Source organism: Lepidochelys kempii, chromosome 13 (genome assembly GCF_965140285.1).
Source record: "Lepidochelys kempii isolate rLepKem1 chromosome 13, rLepKem1.hap1, whole genome shotgun sequence".
Taxonomy (NCBI): Eukaryota; Metazoa; Chordata; order Testudines; family Cheloniidae; genus Lepidochelys; species Lepidochelys kempii.
Window position 1 is genome coordinate 240293 of NC_136392.1, and position 22764 is coordinate 263056.

At 53.5% G+C, this 22764-nt stretch overlaps 4 protein-coding genes across 16 annotated transcripts in view; 2 read left to right on the forward strand and 2 right to left on the reverse strand.

The window, feature by feature from the left end:
* ZNFX1 (zinc finger NFX1-type containing 1) overlaps positions 1-1936 on the reverse strand; it is a 36731-nt gene extending 34795 nt beyond the window's left edge. The window contains exons 1-4 of one of the 9 annotated variants that reach the window (XM_073326816.2): positions 1816-1936; positions 980-1087; positions 206-314; positions 40-109 (exon numbers count right to left, since the gene is read on the reverse strand). In XM_073326816.2, the coding sequence (XP_073182917.1) occupies positions 40-109; positions 206-262 (127 nt within the window). In that variant the 5' untranslated portion in view covers positions 263-314; positions 980-1087; positions 1816-1936. The other 8 variants (XM_073326817.2, XM_073326820.2, XM_073326815.2 and 5 more) reach the window with 8 other exon arrangements.
* A 74-nt stretch (positions 1937-2010) lies between these two features.
* Positions 2011-11641, forward strand: DDX27 (DEAD-box helicase 27). 5 transcript variants are annotated; one of them, XM_073326827.2, is made up of 21 exons: positions 2014-2216; positions 2292-2423; positions 4502-4564; positions 4778-4934; positions 6013-6062; positions 6235-6321; positions 6595-6700; positions 6786-6959; positions 7346-7496; positions 7644-7743; positions 7870-8011; positions 8161-8314; positions 8419-8500; positions 8589-8766; positions 8895-9001; positions 9344-9446; positions 9583-9677; positions 9780-9900; positions 10417-10501; positions 11030-11104; positions 11406-11641. In XM_073326827.2, the coding sequence occupies exons 1-21, from the start codon at positions 2118-2120 to the stop codon at positions 11419-11421; spliced, it is 2277 nt and encodes a 758-aa protein (XP_073182928.1). In that variant the 5' UTR covers positions 2014-2117; the 3' UTR covers positions 11422-11641. The 5 variants fall into 5 exon arrangements, with proteins under 5 accessions (XP_073182929.1, XP_073182928.1, XP_073182926.1 ...); XM_073326825.2 differs by having other exon boundaries at positions 2014-2423; XM_073326829.2 differs by lacking the exons at positions 2014-2216; positions 2292-2423 and adding an exon at positions 3635-3820 and having other exon boundaries at positions 4509-4564.
* Positions 11642-16748: 5107 nt separating this feature from the next.
* On the reverse strand, positions 16749-20847 carry SNRPB (small nuclear ribonucleoprotein polypeptides B and B1). The gene is made up of 7 exons (XM_073326850.2): positions 20726-20847; positions 19956-20107; positions 18701-18812; positions 18299-18451; positions 17710-17848; positions 17241-17366; positions 16749-16945 (listed from the first exon to the last, which is right to left on the reverse strand). Exons 1-7 carry the CDS (start codon positions 20726-20728, stop codon positions 16908-16910), a joined length of 723 nt encoding a protein of 240 aa, XP_073182951.1. The 5' UTR covers positions 20729-20847; the 3' UTR covers positions 16749-16907.
* Positions 20848-20926: 79 nt separating this feature from the next.
* The window catches only part of ELMO2 (engulfment and cell motility 2), a 49426-nt gene continuing 47588 nt past the window's right edge, over positions 20927-22764 (forward strand). The window contains exon 1 of the mRNA XM_073326831.1: positions 20927-21388. The gene's annotated coding sequence lies outside the window, so the exon portion shown is untranslated. The remainder of the gene's footprint in view (positions 21389-22764) is intronic.

The following is a 22764-nucleotide window of genomic DNA, read 5'->3' on the forward strand; positions in this document are numbered from 1 at the left end:
AAAAATCTAAAAAGGTGCTTTTGTAAAATATGTACCAACCAATCCCTGCTCTGAGACCACAGTGATGGGAGTGGTAGAAGATCTTAGAGAGATGGTGGTGTGTCCGGCACTGGGAATGGGTGACAGGGAGAGAAGTGGGTTTCAATTTATTTCAGTTTCAATCTCAGTTGTTCCTCTAGCTCCATTCATCAAGCAGGCAACTCACCTCTCCAGTTAACATTGTGCTGCCTTGGGTAGGGTTTCTGTCCAGGTCTCCTGCCATCCATTCCTCTAGAGAGTCACTCAAGTCCTCTTCTGCCTGGTTCTTTGTGCTGCTGCAGGAAGAGAGACAAAGCCAAACAATCTTTTAAAGAGGACCAAGCCAACCCAGCCCAGCATCCACAAAACCAGGAGCATCCTGGACACCTCTGTGGGGGACAGTGTTAACTCCACAAGGTATGTTACTATACAGAGCACCAATTACACCTGATGTTGCCAATTCAAGGATAGTTATACTATCTTAGCTTATAAATTAACACTTCACATACTAGGCACACTTCACCATCTGCACCTCTTCCCCTAAACATGAATCTGTCACTGTCCCAAATCCAGTTTCCTTCCACTGAGCATTGGAACACCCCCGTCTGATGGCCTCATGCTCCCTGTCCTCCCATGAGGACACCTCTGAGCCAAATCCTCCCTGTCCCACCCTGCTCTCTCAAAGCAGCCTGCCTACACCATGGTGGTCCCTGTCCTAAGAGATAGGAGACATAAGTCTCAATCAGGCCAGCCCAGCACAAGCAACCCTCAAAGAAGCGTCCCTATGGAACTACACCCCTTTCCCTTAACTGCCTCTCATTCCCATCGCCAGGGTCTCCAAGTGTCCCAGGAATCACAAACCCTGTTTTCCAAGGCTTGGTCTAGTTAAGACAAATACCAAGTCCTTACCCACCACCCTACTGCTACTGGTCGGTTTCTGTATCACTGAAAAACAGCTCACCAGTTTGTCACTTCTCTCTAGTCAGTTTCAGTTTCTGGTTCCCCACTAGCCCAGCCCAAGGGGGGCTGCCCAAGAGCTCCTGTAGCTGGAGGGCATTTCCAGGACACCCTGCACCAAACACAAACCCACTGCACCATTTTTTGCTCAAAATTCACAAATGCAAAGTTTGGCAGTGTCATTTCCCAGCTTCTTAGAGCCTGACCTCCATCCCCTCCAGCCCCCAACCTGACTTCCGCCCCCCCCTTTCCGGCCTGCCCCCCCTCCAGCCCCCGGCCTGACCTCCGCCCCCCCCCTCCAGCCCCCGGCCTGACCTCCGGCCCCCCCTTTCCGGCCTGCCCCCCCTCCAGCCCCCGGCCTGACCTCCGGCCCCCCCTTTCCGGCCTGCCCCCCCCTCCAGCCCCCGGCCTGAAGTCCGGCCCCCCTCCAGCCCCCCGGCCTGCCCCCCCCTCCAGCCCCCGGCCTGAACTCCGGCCCCCCCTTCAGCTCCCCGGCCTATCTCCCCCCCTTTCCAGTCCCCAGCCTAACCTCCAGGCCCCCCCCCCTTTCCGGCCTGCCCCCCCTCCAGCCCCCCCTTTCCGGCCTGCCCCCCCCTCCAGCCCCCCCTTTCCGGCCTGCCCCCCCCTCCAGCCCCCGGCCTGACCCCCCGGCACGAACGGCGCCCTACCACCATGGGGGGCTTTTCCTTAGCACCGCTGACTGCCCCCACCCGGTACCCGGCCACCCTCCGCGCTGGGCCGAGCCTTGCCCAGGCCCGGAAGCTCGCAGAGACCCAGCCTGGCCCGAGCCAAGAGCCGCCCCGGGCCGGGCCGGGCCGGGAGAGCGGGGACGCGCCTCACCAGCCAGACCCCGCGGCTCGCTCCCAGCCCGCGGCGCCGCCCGGACCCCGACGGGGAAGCAGCGTCCCCCCGCCGGCGCTTTCAGTTTCCTTTCCGGGGCGGAGGGGGGAGGTGACTCCGCCGGGGGGCGGGGCGTATCGGGGCGCCCGTGGCCCCGCCCAGCGGGCCTCCGCGCATGCGCCGCGCGCGACCGAGGCCGAGCGCCGCGTGCCTGCTGTGCCGGGACCTGGACGGGGGCGTTCTCGGCGCGCGCCTGCTGAGCCGGAGCCGGGGCCGGGGCCGGGGCGTTCTCGGCGCGCGCCATGCTGCAGGCGCTCGGGCTCGTGGCCACGCTCGGGGAGGGGGACGCGGCGCCAGAGGAGCCCGAGTCCGGGGACTCGGCGGCGGAGGAGGAGGCTGAGGTGAGGGGCGGCCGGGCCGGGCCCCCGGAGCCAGGCCGCTGTCTGGGCCTTGCCTCACCCCCTTCTCGCCCGCAGGGGCCGCGGGGCCGGGGGCAGCAGAGACGCCGCGGCGGGGACTTCAGCGCCGGCTTCGTCTTCGCGGAGAAGGAGGCTCCGGGCGCGGCGAGCGGGGCTTGGGCGGAGGCGCTGCGCCAGCTCAGGGGCAAGGTGCGTGGCCGGGGGGGGGGCCGGACGCCCTGCCCGAGGGGGGGCGCGGGGCCGGGGGGGGCCCGGACGCCCTGCCCGAGGGGGGGCGCGGGGCCGGGGGGGGGCCCGGACGCCCTGCCCGAGGGGGGGCGCGGGGCCCGGACGCCCTGCCGGGGGGGGGGGCGCGGGGCCCGGACGCCCTGCCCGGGGGGGGGGGGGGCGCGGGGCCCGGACGCCCTGCCCGGGGGGGGGGGGGGGCGCGGGGCCCGGACGCCCTGCCGGGGGGGGGGGGGGCGCGGGGCCCGGACGCCCTGCCCGGGGGGGGGGGGGGGCGCGGGGCCCGGACGCCCTGCCCGGGGGGGGGGGGGGGCGCGGGGCCCGGACGCCCTGCCCGGGGGGGGGGGGGGGGGGGCGCGGGGCCGGACGCCCTGCCCGGGGGGGGGGGGGGGGGGCGCGGGGCCCGGACGCCCTGCCCGGGGGGGGGGGGGGGGGCGCGGGGCCCGACGCCCTGCCCGGGGGGGGGGGGGGGGGCGCGGGGCCCGGACGCCCTGCCCGGGGGGGGGGGGGGGGGGCGCGGGGCCCGGACGCCCTGCCCGGGGGGGGGGGGGGGGGGGGCGCGGGGCCCGGACGCCCTGCCCGGGGGGGGGGGGGGGCGCGGGGCCCGGACGCCCTGCCCGGGGGGGGGGGGGGGCCGCGGGGCCCGGACGCCCTGCCCGGGGGGGGGGGGGGCCGCGGGGCCCGGACGCCCTGCCCGGGGGGGGGGGGGGGGGCGCGGGGCCCGGACGCCCTGCCCGGGGGGGGGGGGGGGGGGCGCGGGGCCCGGACGCCCTGCCCGGGGGGGGGGGGGGGGGCGCGGGGCCCGGACGCCCTGCCCGGGGGGGGGGGGGGGGCGCGGGGCCCGGACGCCCTGCCCGGGGGGGGGGGGGGGGGGGGGCGCGGGGCCCGGACGCCCTGCCCGGGGGGGGGGGGGGGGGCGCGGGGCCCGGACGCCCTGCCCGGGGGGGGGGGGGGGGGCGCGGGGCCCGGACGCCCTGCCGGGGGGGGGGGGGGGCGCGGGGCCCGGACGCCCTGCCCGGGGGGGGGGGGGGCGCGGGGCCCGGACGCCCTGCCCGGGGGGGGGGGGGGGCGCGGGCCCGGACGCCCTGCCCGGGGGGGGGGGGCGCGGGGCCCGGACGCCCTGCCCGGGGGGGGGGGGGGGGCCCGGACGCCCTGCCGGCGGCCCCACCGCTCTGCGGGTCTTAAACGCGGCTAGTAGCGGCGCGTCTCGTGCCCCCGCAGCCGGAACGCCCAGTGTGCGCGGGGCGAGCAGGCCGCGCCTCGGCTCTGTTCCGGAGCCTGGCTCCCCCACTTGCACGGAACGTTTCCTTCGCCTTGCGTGGGGCGAATGGCGGGCGGCTCTGCTGATCGCTCTCTCTACGGTAAACGGCCTTGCACGTTTCCTTCCCCCCTCGGAGAATGCAGGGGATGGAGGTTGCGCTGGTCCAGTCTCCTGGGGTGCGTAGGGTCCTCTCGGAACCTTACCAGGCAGCTCGGTGCCGTGGCCCGGGTCACTTAGGGCCCATTCCACCACCCACCTTTCTTTGTCTGGTAAACTGAATTAAAACTAATGGAGACAATCGATATATGCCCAAAACACCCAAGTCCCATACCCTGTTGTTTCACTCTGACTTTTTGTATTGCCCCAGACTTTAGGTTGAAAGGTCTCGGGGAGAGGGACCAAGTCTTCTCTCACTGCTCTGTCATGCACCTTGCAGACTTTTGGGACCTGCATATAAATGATGATGATCATGTTTTCCTATTCCCTTTGTTATTTGCCAGCATCACTGTGTGCCAGAGCCGCTGCTGGGTGGCTCTTACAGATTCCCCCTTGTCATATAATGTCATATAATATCAGGGTTGGAAGGGACCTCAGGAGGTCATCTAGTCCAACCCCCTGCTCAAAGCAGGACCAATCCCCAATTTTTGCCCCAGATCCCTAAATGGCCCCCTCAAGGATTGAACTCACAACCCTGGGTTTAGCGGGCCAATGCTCAAACCACTGAGCTATCCTACCCCCTCCTATCCTTCCTCTCCCTAACTGTCTGTCTTGCCCTGCCCAGAGAGCAGCAGCAACAACACTGGATGAGAAGATTGAAAAAGTGAGAAAAAAAAGGAAAACGCAGGTTAGTGGGATGTTCACTGATTGGTGGACAAAAGCTTTTAGCTCCTACACCAACAACCCTTGGAAGGACCTCCCATTGTGGAGGGGAGAAGGGAACTTTGTCCTTCTTTCCATCCCCTTTTCCATAAGGAAACCTTTGGAAACTTCTGTTCAGAGGTTGGCTGGGATCTTTCTGACACACTCCCCAGGCCATTGATCTCATGTCTTCTCTTAGGAAAGGGAAGCGAAACATGTTAAGATGAAAGGGGAAGACACCGAGATGGAGGAGGATAAAACCAAAGAGAAGGAAAGTGAGGAAGACAGTGGAGAGGAGGAAGAGGATGTAGAGTCCCAATATTCCTCAACTGATGAGAGTATCCTCACCAAAGCAGGTAATTACAAGTGTGGGGAAGGGCAGGAAGAAAGAAATTAGTCGGGGGCCATTGGCAGAGTGGAGAAGAGAATCTCATGAGAGAGCTGGCATCAGTGGCAGCATGGAGGGTAGGTTGGAAGGGGAATGGGCAGGAATCTCCTTTATTTGGCATATATCCTCCCCGCTGGTCCCTGCAATATTGTTCTCCAGATTTTGCTCTTGTCTAATTGGAGTTTCAGCTCCCAGTATTTTCATCAGAGGTGTGTCCTTTCCATGGGGAAAGGAACTTGCTTGCCAACTGATTCCCCAGTTTGCTTGGGAATCAGTTTCACAGGCCTCTCCATCAATGACTGACTGGGGGAAGATGTGGGGTAGAATTCTGGTAGGCATGCTGGGGTGCAGGAAACATAAGAACATAAAAATGGCCATGCTGGGTCAGACCAAAGGTCCATCCAGCCCAGTATCCTTTCTACTGACAGTGGCCAATACCAGGTCCCCCAGAGGGAGTAAACCTAACAGTAATGATCAAGTTCTCTCTCCTGCCATCCATCTCCACCCTCTGACAAACAGAGGCTAGGGACACCATTCCTTACCCATCCTGGCTAATAGCCATTAATGGACTTAACCTCCATGAATTTATCTATTTCTCTTTTAAACCCTGTTATAGTCCTAGCCTTCACAACCTCCTCAGGCAAGGAGTTCCACAGGTTGAATGTGAGCTGTGTGAAGAAAACTTCCTTTTATTTGTTTTAAATCTGCTGCCCATTAATTTCATTTGGTGGCCCCTAGTTCTTATATTATCGGAACAAGTAAATAACTTTTCCTTATTCACTTTCTCCACACCACTCATGATTTATAGACCTCTGTCATATCCCCCCTTAGTCTCCTCTTTTCCATGCCTGGGTTGGGGCTTCCATGCCGGGGTTGGGGTTGAAGTTGCTCTTAGCTGATACCGAATGCTTAGCAAAAAGAAAAGGAGTACTTGTGGCACCTTAGAGACTAACAAATTTATTTGAGCATAAGCTTTCATGAGCTACAGCTCACTTCATCAGATGCATTCAGTGGAAAATACTTAGCATATCTCTCTTTCTTTTCAGATACCCTCAAGGTGAAGGAGCGAAAGAGACAGAAGAAAGTAGGAGAGATTGTGAGTGTCACTGGAGGGAAGGGCAGAATAACACTGAGCATTTCTCCAGCAAGCACCTTCCATCCCAAAGAACCCAGACCCACTTGACAAATGATAGTGTGTAGGATGGAGCCCAGAAGTGCAATGTGTGCTGGAAATTTTCAGCTCTTCCTCTTTGTTTTATTTCCTTCAGGAAACAGAGAGATTTTTCGAAGATGCATCTCAGTACGATGATAACTTGTCATTCCAGGACATGAACCTCTCACGCCCTCTACTAAAGGTATTAAGCTATCTGAGTCACTGCAGAAAGGATTGCAAGGAAGGGGGGAGGAGTTCACAGCCTCTCCCATGTGCTTTTGGGGAAGCTCCCAGCTACTCTAGTCGCAGCCTCTCCTAGCAGGAGACAGTGTAGGAAATGGGCATGAGCGCTAGCTTTGGGGGAATTAATGTTTTCTAGTGTAGAATAAGGTGAGATTTCCACTACACAGGTCGCATCTAGATTGAGATTTCCCTTTCTTTTATCTGATGCCTAACTATTCTGTTTCCTTGGCAGGCAATCACAGCCCTGGGCTTCAAGCAGCCAACCCCAATCCAGAAGGCCTGTATCCCCGTGGGTCTGCTGGGAAAGGATATTTGTGCTTGTGCTGCCACTGGGACAGGTAAGAGCCTGAATGAGGACTGAGATGCTATGGGAAGCATCATGTTTTTGAGGTGAACTAATTCTTGATGCCCTTTGTTCTGCAGGTAAAACTGCTGCATTCACCCTACCTGTACTGGAGCGCTTGATCTACAAACCTCGCCAAGCTCCAGTGACTCGGGTGCTGGTTCTGGTGCCAACCCGAGAGTTAGGCATTCAGGTGCACTCTGTCACCAAGCAGCTGGCCCAGTTCAGCAGCGTCACAACCTGCCTAGCTGTGGGTGAGTATGAGCCATGGGGCTGAGAGTTCAGTTCGCATGGACCATGCTATCCTCTTCCAAACTGCTCCAGGTAACCCCTAACTCTAAGGGATGGGGGCATAGAGAACCTGGCGTCCCATGATTAGAGCTGGTCAGGCTATAGGGCAGTTGTGCTCCTGTTCACAGCGTGTACACACACTGATGCTTTAACCTGGAGTGGTATCCTGTGCTTCTCCCATGGCATCTGGGGACGGACCATATCTGCAATCAAGGGGTCTCTTTTGTATCTGATGTCTGAGGCACTCACTGAAAGGATTCTTCACCCCGCAATGGATACAGGCCTGGGGGCTCTCTATCTCATCCTGCTCCAGGATCTCATGGTCCTTTCTGGGTTTTCACCATCACAGGGGGTTTGGATGTGAAGACTCAGGAGGCAGCTTTGCGCTCTGGGCCAGACATTCTCATTGCCACTCCTGGGCGCCTGATAGATCATCTCCATAACTGCCCCTCCTTCCACCTGAGCAGCATCGAGGTGCTGATCTTGGATGAGGCAGACAGGTAAGCTGGGTGGGTGGGTGGTGGAGAATGAGGCATTGGCTTCTAGCTTGCCCATTGCTGTGAGAGGAGAGTTTGCCTGGTCTAGAACAGCAGCTGGTCAGGGTTGATGCTGTAGAAGACTCTGCTCGACCCTTCTCTCCTTTCTAGGATGTTGGATGAGTATTTTGAGGAACAGATGAAGGAGATAATTCGGCTGTGCTCCCACCACCGTCAGACCATGCTGTTCTCTGCCACCATGACAGATGAGGTAAGGATGGGGCCTATGCAGCCTGTTCGGAGGCATGTTCAGTTCAGATGGGAGGGTGGGGATGGAGGGTTTTGGCAGACTTCCCTTTTTCAGTGTAGTGACACTTCCCTTCCTTCATTTGGATAGGTAAAGGATTTGGCTGCTGTTTCCCTGAAGAATCCTGTCCGGATTTTTGTGAATAGCAACACGGACGTAGCCCCTTTCCTGCGGCAGGAATTCATCCGGGTCCGTCCCAACAGAGAAGGGGACAGAGAAGCTATCGTGTCAGGTGAGTAGAGCAGCATGGGAGGAGGAGTTGGGTGGGTGAGCCCTGGCAAGTGGCATGGGAAAACTGGAAGCAGTGTTTTAGTGCAAGGCAGCTTTGTGGGGACACCTGGAGTTGTCTCTGCTGCTTGCTGACAGGACTTCGTCTTTCAGCTCTGCTGACACGGACCTTCACAGACCACGTGATGCTTTTCACACAGACCAAGAAGCAGGCTCACCGCATGCACATCCTGCTGGGGCTGATGGGTCTGCAGGTGGGGGAGCTGCATGGGAACCTCTCTCAGACACAGCGGTTGGAGGCCCTCAGGTACTGGCATAGTGGGTAGCCCCAGAGGGGGAGAAGAGTGGCTTCTGCAGGAATTGTGGAGGGAGCCCACTGCTTGCATAACAGCTTGTATTCTCTGCGGTCAGGCGCTTTAAAGATGAGCAGATTGATGTACTGGTAGCTACGGACGTTGCGGCCCGAGGACTTGACATTGAGGGTGTCAAAACGGTAAGTGTGCGAGGCTCTGAGCCCTCTTGAGGTCCCATGAGTCTGGCACTGGCCTTGCTTCCCTGCTAATCCCATGTCTTCCCCACAGGTGATCAACTTCACCATGCCCAACACCACCAAGCACTATGTGCACCGGGTGGGGCGGACAGCACGGGCCGGTCGGGCTGGCCGCTCAGTCTCACTGGTGGGCGAGGAGGAGCGCAAGATGCTGAAGGAGATTGTGAAGACAGCCAAGATGCCAGTGAAGGCTAGAATCCTCCCCCAGGGTATGTGCCTTGCTAGGACGGGGTTACAGACAAGGAGCCCGGTGAGGATGGGAGGTGCTGAAGCGCAGACAATTCTCACAAAGACCATATGTGTCTTTCTCTCTGGCCCCCACTGGGTGCGTTTGCAGATGTGATCCTGAAATTCCGGGATAAGATTGGGAAGCTGGAGAAAGATGTGTATGCAGTGCTGCGTCTAGAGCGTGAAGAGCGTGAGATGCAGCAATCAGAGGCCCAGGTGAGGGTAGTGAGAGCTTGCTCCTACAGTCTGGGCTGGGTAGGGCACTGAGATATGGGGAACTCACTCCCCTGGGTGTGGGCTGGCTACTCTGGAGGATGGACAGGGCAAAGCCCCTAGCCCAGGATAGGGCATTATTGGTTGGGGAATGTGCCCCCAGTCACCTAGTGAAGGTGAGTAGGGGCTCTCGAGGCTCCATGCACTGTAATCCATACATACCAGGGGCTTCTATGCACTAACGCTGACGGGGACCCAGTGAGGTGTCTGCCCTAGGTTCCCCAGACTGGGTAGCGGCCACTCTGCAGGTCCGTGAGTTCCCCGTCTGCTTGGGCTGTCCCACAGATCAACATGGCAAAGAAGCGACTGGAGACAGGAGAACAGAAGGTAGAAGAGGGGCCTGAGCGGAGCTGGTTCCAGAGCCGAGAGGAGAGAAAGAAAGAGAAATGTGAGTCCTGGGAAGAGGGAGGCCTTTGGGTCTGGACCAATGGGCTAATTCGAATCATGCATCTCTGAATCGGGTCTGAAATTGCTCTCTGCTCTTGAACCTTCTGTATTCCCTCACCCCGTCTGTGTCTCACCAGTGGCTAAAGCCCTTCAGGAATTTGACTTGGCGTTGAGAGGAAAGAAGAAGAGGAAGACATTTATGCAGGATACTCAGAAAAAAGGCCAAATGACAGTGAGTGAGGGGATCCGAGAGGAGGCAGGGGCCTGGGTGGCTTGGTCTGCTCCCTCATGCAGGGGCATATTAGCTGTAAACTTAGATTTCTGTCTCTCCCAGCCAGAGGAGAGATCACAATTTGAAATCCTGAAGTCACAGATGTATGCAGAGCGCGTAGCAAAGAGGAACCGCCGAGCAAAGCGAGCTCGAGTTGTGCCCGAGGATGAGCCTCCCTCAGCAGGTAAGAGAAGAGCATCTGTTCTCCACAAAAACAGCTCAGAGAATGCTTTAGCTGATTTCCCAGTTGCAATGTGGCTGCTCCTTAGAGCTGCATGCTCCTTGTGAGAGCTGAGAGCATGTTTACTGCTGGGGTGCAGGAGGGTTTTGCTGCTAGCATTTATCGTAATGCTGATTGCATAGATGCCATTGGTGGCTGTGCTGTTGACAAACACCCAAATCAATAGAAAGTGACCTGGAAGATTGGAACAGTAGAGACTGCAGGCAGTGACGGGAGAGTCCATTTCTTGTCTATAAAATGGGTGTTCCTAGTGCCCACACCGATCACTAGGAGGGCTGAGGCCAGTCTTTTTGTTCTGCATTTGTACACCATGTAGCACCATGGGGTTATGGTCCATGACTTGAGTTCCTAGGTGCTTTAGTAATGCAAATAATGTTGTGGACTGTCTGACCTTCGCAGGGATCCTGCTTCTGTACATCAAGCCTTGCTAATCGCTGGCTCTGTTGCTTGCTTTCCAAGGTCCCAAACGGAAGAAGCAATCATCTGTCTTCGATGAGGAGCTCACCAACACAAGCAGGAAGGCCCTAAAACAGTATCGTGCTGGGTAACTTGGCTCAGCATCACTGGGTTTGCACAGGCTGTGGTGGAGGCACTCTATTCCCTGCACAACCAGGGAAATCTTCACCAGTGATACCTTCTGCAGACAGTAGAGAGAGGATCAGGCTTCCTCTTGCTGCTTTGAAGGATAGTGGGGGCAAGGGAGAGTTATACAGGAGTCATTCTATCTACTTTAAATATCTTGTGAGGAGAGCAGAGGGTGTCCTGTCTGAGAGCACCTCTGTCACAGACCAGAGGTGCTGCTTCCATAAGGCCACTCAAGGTATCTGGGGGCAGGAAGAGATCAGGTGGCATGAGTGGGGAAACCACATCTTGCATGGGCTGGGGGCAATGCAGTGGGTGAGCAAAGGAATACTTCTCAGCTAAGACTGTCCTCCCAGTCAGCACCAGAAAAGTGCTGAATCATGACAGGAAAGCACGAACCCAGTGGGCAACACATGAACTGAGCAGAGGGGTATAGAGTTTCCTATTTCAGGGAGCATGGCTATGTCTCACTGAGCTCTTTCTCGTGCAGCCCCTCCTTTGACGAGCAGAAGCGTTTGGGCTTAGCCCGACACAGGAAAGGAGGGAACTTCAAATCCAAATCCAGGTAAACAGCCTTATTACCTTTAAGACTTTTCTGTTGGCCTGGTTTGTCCCATTTCCTCCTTGAAGGGCTACAGCAGACAAGCACCCATGGTGCTAATGTTGATGCAAAGTCAGCCCTGTTCAGCCAGTGCTGCCAGCCCCATGCTTGGGAACACACATGGAGACTTGTGTTTTACTGGCGGGCTACTTCTGAGGAGGCTGGGATTGCCTTTGTCTAGGAGCTCATTTACCCCTATCCTGTCCCTTTATCACCAGTACAGGCATTTGGACTGACTGGGACTTCCAATATTGTCTTTTTACAGGTATAAGAGGAAGTGACAGCAGCTCTTTGCCAGGATTCCCTGGAAAATCTAACTGTAGGAGACTGTGCCTCTTCCAGAAAAACCCTGCTTTCCATTCTGTATTTGCTAGAATAATGTAGCCTCTTAAGTGGCCTGAACTTACAATGTCTGTTAAATTCTTGGACTCAGTGTAAATGCACCAGCACCTGCTGAATTAGCACATAAAGGAAAACCATGTCTTCTGCAGTTGCAGCGAAGGACTGACTGACTTATACTTTTGTAACATAGCCTGCTGCTCACTTAGCTGTGGCAATTGAGAAAACTAGACCATGGGAGATAGTACAAAATTGCCAGGATGGTTCTCACTTCTTTACGTCTTGAGCTGTACACCTACATTAGTGAGCAAGGAGGCAAGCATCATACAATAAGTTCCAGCAGTTTTCACATAGTAACATTACAGGAACAGATGTAGTAAGCGGACAAATAGTTACTTAACTCTAGTCATCAACTTTTCTTGAAGAAGGGTGGCACCACTTGCTGATACTGCCAGGAAGTTAGTGGGAGAGAAAATAGAGGAGAAAGGGCTGTATCTACATCTAGCCCTTGGAATCCTGCTCTAAAACAGAGAAGAGTTGAACAGTCACAAGGAGTAGCAGTTTCTCTAGACCAAAGGTCTACTAGAGGTAGCACAGGCATGAGCACTGAGGGCATAGCCTGCCTCTCCCTTTGTGAGAAGGAAGTAGCCCTATGTTGTGCTATGCTGCAGGAACAAATATGCCTAGATTCAGACTATATTCACTCCAGCTATTTTCTTCCTTGCTGTCCTAATGCAATGGCTGTAGAAGGCTGCAGATGCTGGAAAAAATACTCTAGCACTAGTCCCAATACATATAAGCCACCACTCTGCCTGCTCCTACTGTATGAGGTCTTACTCAGTGCATTAGGTCTTGACAAGGGAGGGAGCCCCGTGATAGAGGAAACAGTTGACCTTGGTCTGGCAAGCTTACTAATACCCAGTTTAACAAAAGGACAGGTAGCAATTCTACAGTGGAGAGTACAGATGTGGGTCTCAATCAAAAACCTGACCAGAAGCTACAAATTAGGATGAACATGACTGGATTAGAACAGCTTGCTGCAGCACAGTCCAGAAAAGGTGAAATGTACTTAAACCAGGGGTGTCAAACTCATTTGGGAGTGAAGGCCAAGTTCCATTTTTAGTTGTCTATGTTGAGATGTAGACAGGGCCGTTTGTAGTGGCATAATGGGACAGATGCCAAACTATTGTTATTTGCTGACTTCATAATTCAGCTGAGTCCCAGCTCCTGGAGTCTCCTACTTACAGCAAACACAGAGCTTGCTTTTATGTTTAAAAACTGAGCCATGTGTAACCAAACCAGTAATAGCTGCCTGAGGCTGCAGACATTTTGAAGAAAAGCTCTAAAAGGTGAATACTAGAATCCACTGTTCTAGGAGGCCTCTGGCAGGAGAAAGGACTGTAAGTGCAAATTCTGGGGGACTCCCACCTCTTGGTTAACATCAGAGGAGCCATGCTGGGTCAGACTAGTGGTCCATCCAGCCAAGTATCCTGTCTTTCAACAATGGCCAATGCCAGGTACTTCAGAGGGAATGAAAAGAACGGGGCAACTATTGAGTGATGCATCCCCTGTTGTCTACTCCCAGTTTCTGGCATTTAGAGGGTAAGATCACCAGCGCATAGGGTTGCATCCCTAACCATCCTGGCTAGTAGCTATGCAGAGACCTATCCTCCATGAACTTATCTAATTCTTTTAACCTAGTTATACATTTGGTCTTCCAAGGTTCCCTGGAAATGAGTCCCACAGGTTGACTGTGTCTCGTGTGAAGAAGTACTTCCTTTTGTTCATTTTAAACCTGCTACCTATAAATTTCATTGGGCAATTCCTGGTTCTTGTGTTACATGAAGGGGTAAATAACATTCCTAAGTCACTTTCTCTACTCCATTCATGATTTTATAGACCTCTATCATATACATCCAGTGGAGCACCCTTGTCCACGTTAGTTAACCCCCTCAAAGAATTCTAGTAGATTGAGGCATACATTTCCCTTTACAAAAGCTGTGTGGATTCTTCCTCAACAAATAATGTTTATCTATGCATCTGATAATTCTGTTCTTTACTATAGTTTCAACCAGTTTGCCTGGTACTGAAGTTAGGTTTACCAGCCTGTAATTGCCAGGATCCCCTCTGGAGCCTTTTTAAAAAAATTGGTCTCACATTAGCTAGCCTCTAGTCATCTGGCCCAGAAGCTGCGTTAAATGAAGGTTACATACCACTGTTACTAGTTCTGTAATTTCATGTTTGAACTCCTTGGGGGCGGGGTCTCCATGCATGGGCCCTGCAACGCCCAGTGGCCAGGAACGGAATTGTGGCCAATTGGAGCTGCAGGGGAAATGCCTGGGGGGGGCCAGCAGTGTGTGGAGCCACCTCCCCCCACCACCACACCCCCTCAGAGCTGCTGCTGGACATGCTGGCCACTTCCCAGAGCAGGCAGGGAGACAGCCTTAGTCCTGCTGCACCACCACCTGGGAGCCACCTGAGGTAAACAGTGCCCAGCTGGAATCTGAACCCCAGCCCTGCACCCCAACCCCCTGTCCCAGGTTGGTGAAAGTAAGGGAGAGGGGGAGAATAAAGTGAGCTGGACAGAGCCTCAGGGAAGCAGCAGGGCAAGGGTGTTGGGTTTGTGTGATTGTTATTTCTACATTTTCTTTGAGGTAGATCCTGGGTTGCACTTAAATTCAAAAAGTGATCTTGTGCTTCAAAAAGGTTAGAGACCACTACCCTAAAGATTCTATAGTACTATTTGATTTTCAATATATTTAACTTGATGTTTTTTCACTTCTTGTGCCACTATCCCACCAGCACACCCTTCTGACATTCCTGTAATATTTTCTACCCTGCTATTACTTCGTCCCATGGGTGATCATTGTTTTACCAAGTTTCTGTGATGCAGATTTTATCAATATCTTCACTGAATATCAGGCACTCAAGTTCACCCATCTTAGTATTTATACTTCTAGCATTTATATATAAGCATATGTACACTGTGTCACTTTTTGGCTGTCTGCCATTGTGATTTAGTTGAATGGTACCCTTGCATTTGCATGTTTCTTTTCTGCTCCTACCTAAGGCTTATCAACTTTCATCCTTACCTCCTTATTAGGATATAGAGAATCCCCATTAATAGATCCTCTCCTAACCAATGTTTCTGCCCAAACCACGTGCTCCTCTGTAAATGTCAGCTTTCCCCAGCCCTTAGTTTAGAAGCTTATCTGCAATCTTTTTATTTTAGTTGCCAGCAATCTGGTTCCATTTTGGTTTGGTGGAACCCATCCTCCTTCTACAGTAGTGTTTCCGAGCCTGTGTGCATCTGACCCAAACAGGTGTGCTACAGAATTTTTTTTGAAGCAGTGTGAGAACAAAGTGGGCATGTTGCTTTCTGATTGGCTGTTTGCCTCACTGGCCCATCTCCGCCGCAGGTGGAACAACCAATCAGAGCTCCAATTCCCCTTTCTCCTGTATGAGCAACAGGTCAGCTCCCCTTCCTTCCTGCAAGAGGCCAAGGGAAGAGCCCTAGGAGCTGGAGGAGTAATGGTTGGGAACCATTGCTCTAGAGCAGGTACCCTCTAGACTGACTGTAGGCCAAATCCGGACTGCCATATGCTTTTGAATGGACCCTGAAATCTTTGTATTTACTCATTATTGTGATTATTATTTACTTTTCTCTGGAGTCTGGACCTTGACCAAAAATAGACTACTGCTGCTCTAGAGGCTTCTACTTTCCAAAAGATTCCCCAGTTCCTAATGAACCTAAACCCCTCTTCTCTACACCATTGTCTTAGCCAGGCAGTAACTGGCAGCATATCAGAAAATGCTACCATGAAGGTCCTGGACTTCAATATTGTTCCTAGCTCCTTACATTTTGCTGCCAGGACCTCTCTCCTACCTTTCCTTATTTCATTGGTAACTATTTGTACTATGACTACTGGCTTCTCCCCAGCACTTCATATACGCCTGTCTAGATGTCTCAAGAGATCTGCAATGTTTGCAACCAGCAGGCAATTCACCATGTGATGCTCAGTCTCAGCACAAACCCAGCTGTCTACATTTCTAGTGATCAAGTCTCCCATTGCTATTACCTGGCTTTTTCTAATAAATGGGATTCCCTCCCCCAGGGAGGAATTTCAGTGTGAGGAGACACCCATGGCATCTGGAAGGAGGGTCCCAGCTACAAGATAATTTCCCTCTACTCTGATGTTCTCCTTCACCAAGACTTTCATCCTCTTCAATAGCACAGAGGCTGTCAGACTGGGGGTAGGACCACTGTGTGTCTAGGAAAGTCTCAGTTATGTGCCTCTGTCTCCCTTAGCTCCTCCAGTTCAGTCACACTGGTCTCTAGAGCCTTTACATGGTCTCTGAGGGCTATGAGTTCCTTGCCCTAAATGGACACACGCCACCTGGCCACAAGGCAGGTAATCACACATGCTGTATTCACTGCAGTAAACAGAACAGTCCCCACTCTGCTGCTGGACTTCTGTGTGCATTCTTTTTACTTCTGTAACTTTTTTGGGGGGGTGGGAGGGAGTTTATTGGTCTAAGTTTAAAGAATGTTAATTAGGTGCATCTAGCTCTTACATTCTTTTGCAAAACTGTTAGCTAGCTCCTCTGCTCACTTAGGGCTCGTCTATACTACTCGCCAGCTCAGAAGGCAGCAATCGATCCAGCAGATGTGATAAATCGACTGCTGAGCGCTCTCCCATTGACTCTGGTACTCCACCAGAACGAGGAGCACAAGCGAAGTCGACAGGAGAGCATCAGCTGTTGACTTACTGCAGTAAAGACACCGCGGTAAGTAGATCTAAGTACATAGACTTCAGCTACGCTATTCACGTAGCTGAAGTTGTGTATCTTAGATCGACCCCGCGCAGTAGTGTAGACAAGCCCTTGGGAGTTGGCTTTTTAAATCCCTGCTCTCTCTGAGTAGCCCTGTCCCCTAGTTAAGGATTAATGGGTGCTAAAGGGAATAGAGATCAAAGCCTCGTTAAGAAGGTCTCAGCCTTGCCTAGCAGGCTGCTAGGCTCAGCAGATGGATCCCAAATCAGACCACACTACATACTTCAATCAGGCAGCAAGCACACAAACTCACTTCAATGGTCATGTAGTTACTCCTTCAGCTGGAGAACTTCCTTGCAAAACTCCCATTAGCTGCTCCTGCTGCTACTCCTTCAAAGACTGAAGGTAGCTCCTGCCACCACCATTTTAAGTGCTTTTCTACCTTCCACATAGAGCCTCAAGCCACCTGCAGGTGGAATAAAAGTAATCCCCAAGGGAGAATTTTCTAACTTTATTAAAAAGGGCAAATTTTACAGCCAGTAAATAGAAAAAAAAAAAATATACATAATGAATCCTAGGCCGTTCAGGGGGCAAAACAGAGCCCATTCACTTAACTCTAGCTCCCACACAATCCACAGTAACAGCACAGAATATCTTAAGGTCGTGGTGGGCGCATACCAGGGGGAGGGGGACCTGGAAGGAAAAGAACAAAGGCCATCAGTTGAAAAGTCTACAAAGAACAACAAAGCATCTGAAGCAAGGTCACGCAGAAAACGCTATTCAGCAACAGTGCAGTTCATTGCTTCAAAAGGCCTAGAGGCCCCTCTTGAGACACTGAATGGTTTTACAGGGCAGTTTCTCAGCTGTTCTAGCAGGGGGAACGTAGTTCTGCTCCACCATACTCTACTGAAGTTTATACATTGTGACAGTCCCACACTTATCCAGAACTGGATACCACCCTTCCCACATACCAAGAAGGCTCACTCACCTCTCATCCCTGGGGGAGGCGGTCTCATCCCTGGGGGAGGCATTCCCATGGGTGCACCTCGGCCAGGTGGCATTCCCATGGGTGGACCCATGGGTGGTCTCATGCCAGGAGGTGGTCCCATCATTCCTGCAATGAAAGGAAGAGGACAAGTTTCAGAACTGGTACAGACACTTGCTACACCTAAGATAGGGATGAGCATTTCACTACAGATTGGCCTTATAATAAGTACTGAAGCGCAGACTCCCAACCCAAAGAGGAACAAACAACTGTCTCCAGCAGATTCTTTGCTTACTGTTTGCTACAGTTCCATGTTGAATGTAGCCACAACTCACTACTGGCTGGACCTCAGAGTAATCCTGCTTAATACCAATTCTTCATTGGGTTCAGATAAAGTCAAAAGTCATCATCAATCCAGCCACACCTTATGGTCCTCCTCTTGTCCTAGACCACAAGCAAAGCTGTTCTTTACCTGGAGGAGGTGCTCCTCTGCCCATTGGAGGGGGAGGACCACCACGGCCTGGTGTGTATTGGGTAGGAGCTCCGGCTATACTAGCTGTGGCTGCAGCAGCAGCAGCAGCAACTGTTCCACGGCCCTGAGGCGTCATCACCTGTGAACAGAAAGAAAATTCACAAATACTGCACAAAGTGTTGCTTTTATAGCAAATGGGACAATAAGAAGAAAGGTTTAACTTCATTTCTCATGCCTTAGGACTTTTACCCCATTTTCCATTTCATGTATGAGCCCTCGTTACAAGACAGGGCTGCACACCCTTAACATACTACTGTGCGGGGAATTCAGTGTAGAATTATACTAAGTGGGTTTTATACAGGAAGCTGCACCTTTCCTTCAAACCGTTCCCTATCAGTGCATGAGCTACAGACATGCCGAGGAGTCTGCTATGCAACATGCTAGTCCCAGGACCCCAGTTCAATCTATTTTTGGATTGCTGTTGCCTAGCACAAACACTTGATCCACACAGAGCCAAGAGATTGAAATCTATTCAAAATACAGTAATCAAGAGTTAAGTCCTTTCTTCTACTGAACCACAGCATTTCACCTGTTGGGATGGTCCTCCCACTCCTCTGACAGGACCAGCTAACCCTGCTGGCGCCTGTGGCATGGGAGCACCAGCTGGCACTCCTCGTCCAGCTGCCCTCCCAACTCCAGGTCCTCCTGCAGCTCCAGCTAGAGGCACCCGGGCAATGCCAGTCTGAAACATAGGGAAATACAAGCAATCAGTGATTTCAGTTCAGCAAGATGTTTCAGACCCCCAAGCACTTCATCTCTAATGGGTGTGAGCTGCTACAGAACAAGTTAGACTTTGCACAGTGAAATTCCCTGGATCCAGACACAGGCTAGTGCCAGGAAAGAGTAGAGCTAATGACTAGCCATTTAAACCCTGTTGGCAATGGACACTGGATTTGTCTGACCCCTTTGGTTCTGCACCCATCCTCCTTACATCTTTTGGAGGTGGCCCCTCAACTGTCATAGACACCAGGTTCTCTCCTCGCAGCAATACCAGACCCAGGACCCGTTTCTCTTCCCGCTCTGGCTGCTTTGAATTCTTGGGTCTGAGAGAGAGAAACAGAGAGAGAGAAGTAAGTTTTTACAGAAAAGCATTCCTCTGAACACCGCTGTTCAAGTCTGTGACAGATACCTCATCCCACTATTCCAAAACTGGTGATGTTCCCCCCCATCCCAAGAACACACCAAAGCTGTTACTGGAGAGAGGGTACAGACTCCATAAAATTGTTTCCCTTGCTTGTTTTACCTGCTTGAATCAGAAGTGGGGAAGACAACATGAATGCACACCTCCCGAAATCCATAGAGGTTATTAGAATTCTATCAACACAGCAACCAAACCAATTCACCCATGTTTTTCAAACTAACAACACTTAATGCTGCAGCCACTGCATTCTAACTCCTCCGCTAGAGCTGCAGGAATAAAGTGGGTATAGAGAAACATGGAAATAATCAGAACCAGAGGTGCGACCCTCATCTCAAAAACCACACCCACCAAGTCAACCAGCTTGCTGAGTCCATAACAGAAGCACCAGGTCATGAAGCAGGCAGATGATTCAGAAAGCAGAGATGAAGAGCTCTACTACAAGATCCAGTCAGTCCAACTTTCCAGGGCCAGGACAAGATTGTTACCTAGTGTACACTCGTCTAGTTGTAACCCACATTAGCAGAGTGGTTGCTCCACTAGTGGCTAATCTAGAAGGATATAAATCTACTACAACTACTAGAAACTCCTACTTTTAGGCTAGTAGGGATAACCTCCCATCCCTAGAAAGGCACAGACTCACCACAATAACATCAGTTACATAAGCATTCTATTTATTTTGAAGTGTGGAGCTCCCACCTAAACTGGATATAGCTCAAAGTCAGGATGTTTTTCCATATGTTCTGCTAAGTATTTTCAATGGAGCAGTGGGGAGAAACTGAGTTATAACCCCATTACCTACCCTAATAGGGCCCCTTCCATATTGGAGGTTACACCTTTCAGATATTCACAAACTATCGCTCAACCTCTGCCAGACAGCGGTGCTTAGCCCCTTCAGTCTTTCCCTGGAACTCAATCCCACTCATTCTCATTTCGCTTTGTTACTCTTCAATCCTTCAATGAGAATCCTTCAATGAGAATACACAGGACAGCCACCCATGTGATGCATTCTCTCCCCTCCGCCCACACCCTGACAACCCCTGCTCACTTGATCTTGCGGAACTCATCGCAATCACACAGGATCAGGTTCATGTGCTTGTCGAAGGCCTTGAAAGTGCCGATGAAGACACGTCCATCCTGCAGGATGCACCTCATGCGATAATCGATGTGTTGCAGCATCTTGCTGCTCTTCCCCACAGTCTACAAGAGGAGCCGCCGCGTTACAGCCGGGGCCCGGCCCCCCCGCTCCTCCCGCCGCCGCGTTACAGCCGGGGCCCGGCCCCCCCTCCTCCCGCCGCCGCGATACACCCGGGGCCCGGCCCCCCCCCTCCTCCCGCCGCCGCGATACACCCGGGGCCCGGCCCCCCCCCCTCCTCCCGCCGCCGCGATACACCCGGGGCCCGGCCCCCCCCTCCTCCCGCCGCCGCGATACACCCGGGGCCCGGCCCCCCCCTCCTCCCGCCGCCGCGATACACCCGGGGCCCGGCCCCCCCCCCTCCTCCCGCCGCCGCGTTACAGCCGGGGCCCGGCCCCCCCTCCTCCCGCCGCCGCGATACACCCGGGGCCCGGCCCCCCCCTCCTCCCGCCGCCGCGATACACCCGGGGCCCGGCCCCCCCCCTCCTCCCGCCGCCGCGATACACCCGGGGCCCGGCCCCCCCCTCCTCCCGCCGCCGCGATACACCCGGGGCCCGGCCCCCCCCCTCCTCCCGCCGCCGCGATACACCCGGGGCCCGGCCCCCCCCTCCTCCCGCCGCCGCGTTACACCCGGGGCCCGGCCCCCCCCTCCTCCCGCCGCCGCGTTACACCCGGGGCCTCACCATGGCTGCGGCTTTTCCAACACCAGCACCCCACCAATTTCTCCCGCCGCAGCCTCGCCGACCGCCTGCTCACAGCGGAAAAGTCACCTGACCCGGAAGTGTCCGTGCAATAACTGTGCCCCCTACACTTCCGGTCCCTCCCTGCTGTTTGGACCAGACCGGAAGTGCCGGCACGGCCCGCGCACAAAGTGTTCCCCCTTCCCTCCGGCCGCGGGGATCGGAGGTGTTTCCGGTGGGGTTTCACGGAAAAGAACGGGGGCGGTGGTGCTGCCGGCCGCCACAGCCTGTTCCCTCCCTGGCCCCTCCGGCGCCGGCCCGAGCCTCGCCAGCCGCGGGGGCCGGGGTCTCGGGGGCGGGCTGAAAGGGTCGTTTATTACTGGACGCTGGCGGTGCCTGAGCAACCCTGGCGCTTCCCTCACCGGGCCTGCCCCAGGCAAAGGCCGCGAGGGACACGGCCTGCAGAACGGTGACGGGTGGTTTTGGGAGCGGCCTGATCGTCTAGCTTTAGTGTTTAGATTAAACATGCTGCATTTGCCTGCCCGCCCCATACACACAATCCAGTCCCCTGGCCTTCCCTCATCTAGGGTTCTGCTGCTTCCCGCGGGTTTCACCTCTGCTCTCTGGAAGGATGGCTAGCCCACTCCTGAGTGCTGACCTAGACAGGTAGGTGCCCTACTAAGCTATTTTCTTGTAGGCATCACAGCAGAAGCTAAAGGAACTAGGGAACACAGAGATACCTAGTCACAAAAAGAAAAGGAGGGCTTGTGGCACCTTAGAGACTAATAAATTTATTTGAGTGTAAGCTTTCGTGAGCTACAGCTCACTTCATCAGATGCCTTCAGTCGTGAGCTGTAGCTCACAAAAGCTTACGTTCAAATAAATTGGTTAATCTCTAAGGTGCCACTAGTACTCCTTTTCTTTTTGCAAATACAGACTAACACGGCTGCTACTATGAAACCAGAGATACCTATTGACACCAAAGGTGCTGTGCCACAAACCTCTGAACCCTTACCAAAGAAAACGTTTAAGACAATGTAATAACCATCAAGAAAGCCAGAGCTAAGAAACAATTTCTTGAGCAACAGCTTAACATAACAAACGGTTGTTTGAAGGAAGTTGGCACTGGCCTTTCTGAAAGAAAAGTTCCTCTTACATTTTTAAATATATTTAAAATGTGCATGATATTTGTAGTAAATAAATCAGACAGAATTTTTGACATGTCTACATTGTGGAAGTGGTCAAGAGATGCTACGTCCCTGTTTTAGGAGCTGTTAAATCACTCCCTCCTGAATTATTCTGGAATATTAATTGGTTTTCCAATCTGAATGCCTGCACCAAACTGTACAAAGCAGCACTTCTTGCTGCTAGGACTAGCCAGTCTACAGTGGTTCATGGAGATCACCCACTCCTCTGAATCCCAGGAACAGTAAATTGAGTCTAGGAGACAAGAGATGCTCCAATGACGGCAATATGAAGATAACACCCAGCTTTAGAGCTCCTTTATGTTTAATACAAACATTATCGTTTCCCAACTATCCTGGTGCTTGCAGAAGCTCAGTCTCAGTGTAGAATAGCTGGCTGAAGCCAAACTAAGAGACGATGTAGGAGACTGGTGAAAAGTTCAAAGCAGACTGTGAAGAGTTACAAAGAGATCTCACAAAACTGGGTGACCTGACCAACAAAATGGCGAATGAAATTAAATGTTGATAAATGCAAAGTAGTGCACATTGGAAAACATAATCCCAACTATACATATAAAATGATGGGGTCGAAATTAGCTGTTACCACTCAAGAAAGAGATCTTGGTGCCATTGTGGATAGTTGTCTGAAAACATCCACACAATGTGCAGCAGCAGTCAAAAAAGCAAACAGAATGTTGGGAATCTTTAAGAAAGGGATAGATAATAAGACAGAAAATGTATTGCTTCTATATAAATCCATGGTACACTCACATCTTGAATACTGTGTGCAGATGTGGTCGCCCCATCTCGAAAAAGATATTAGAATTGGAAAAGGTACAGAGATGGTAGCTGGTTAAA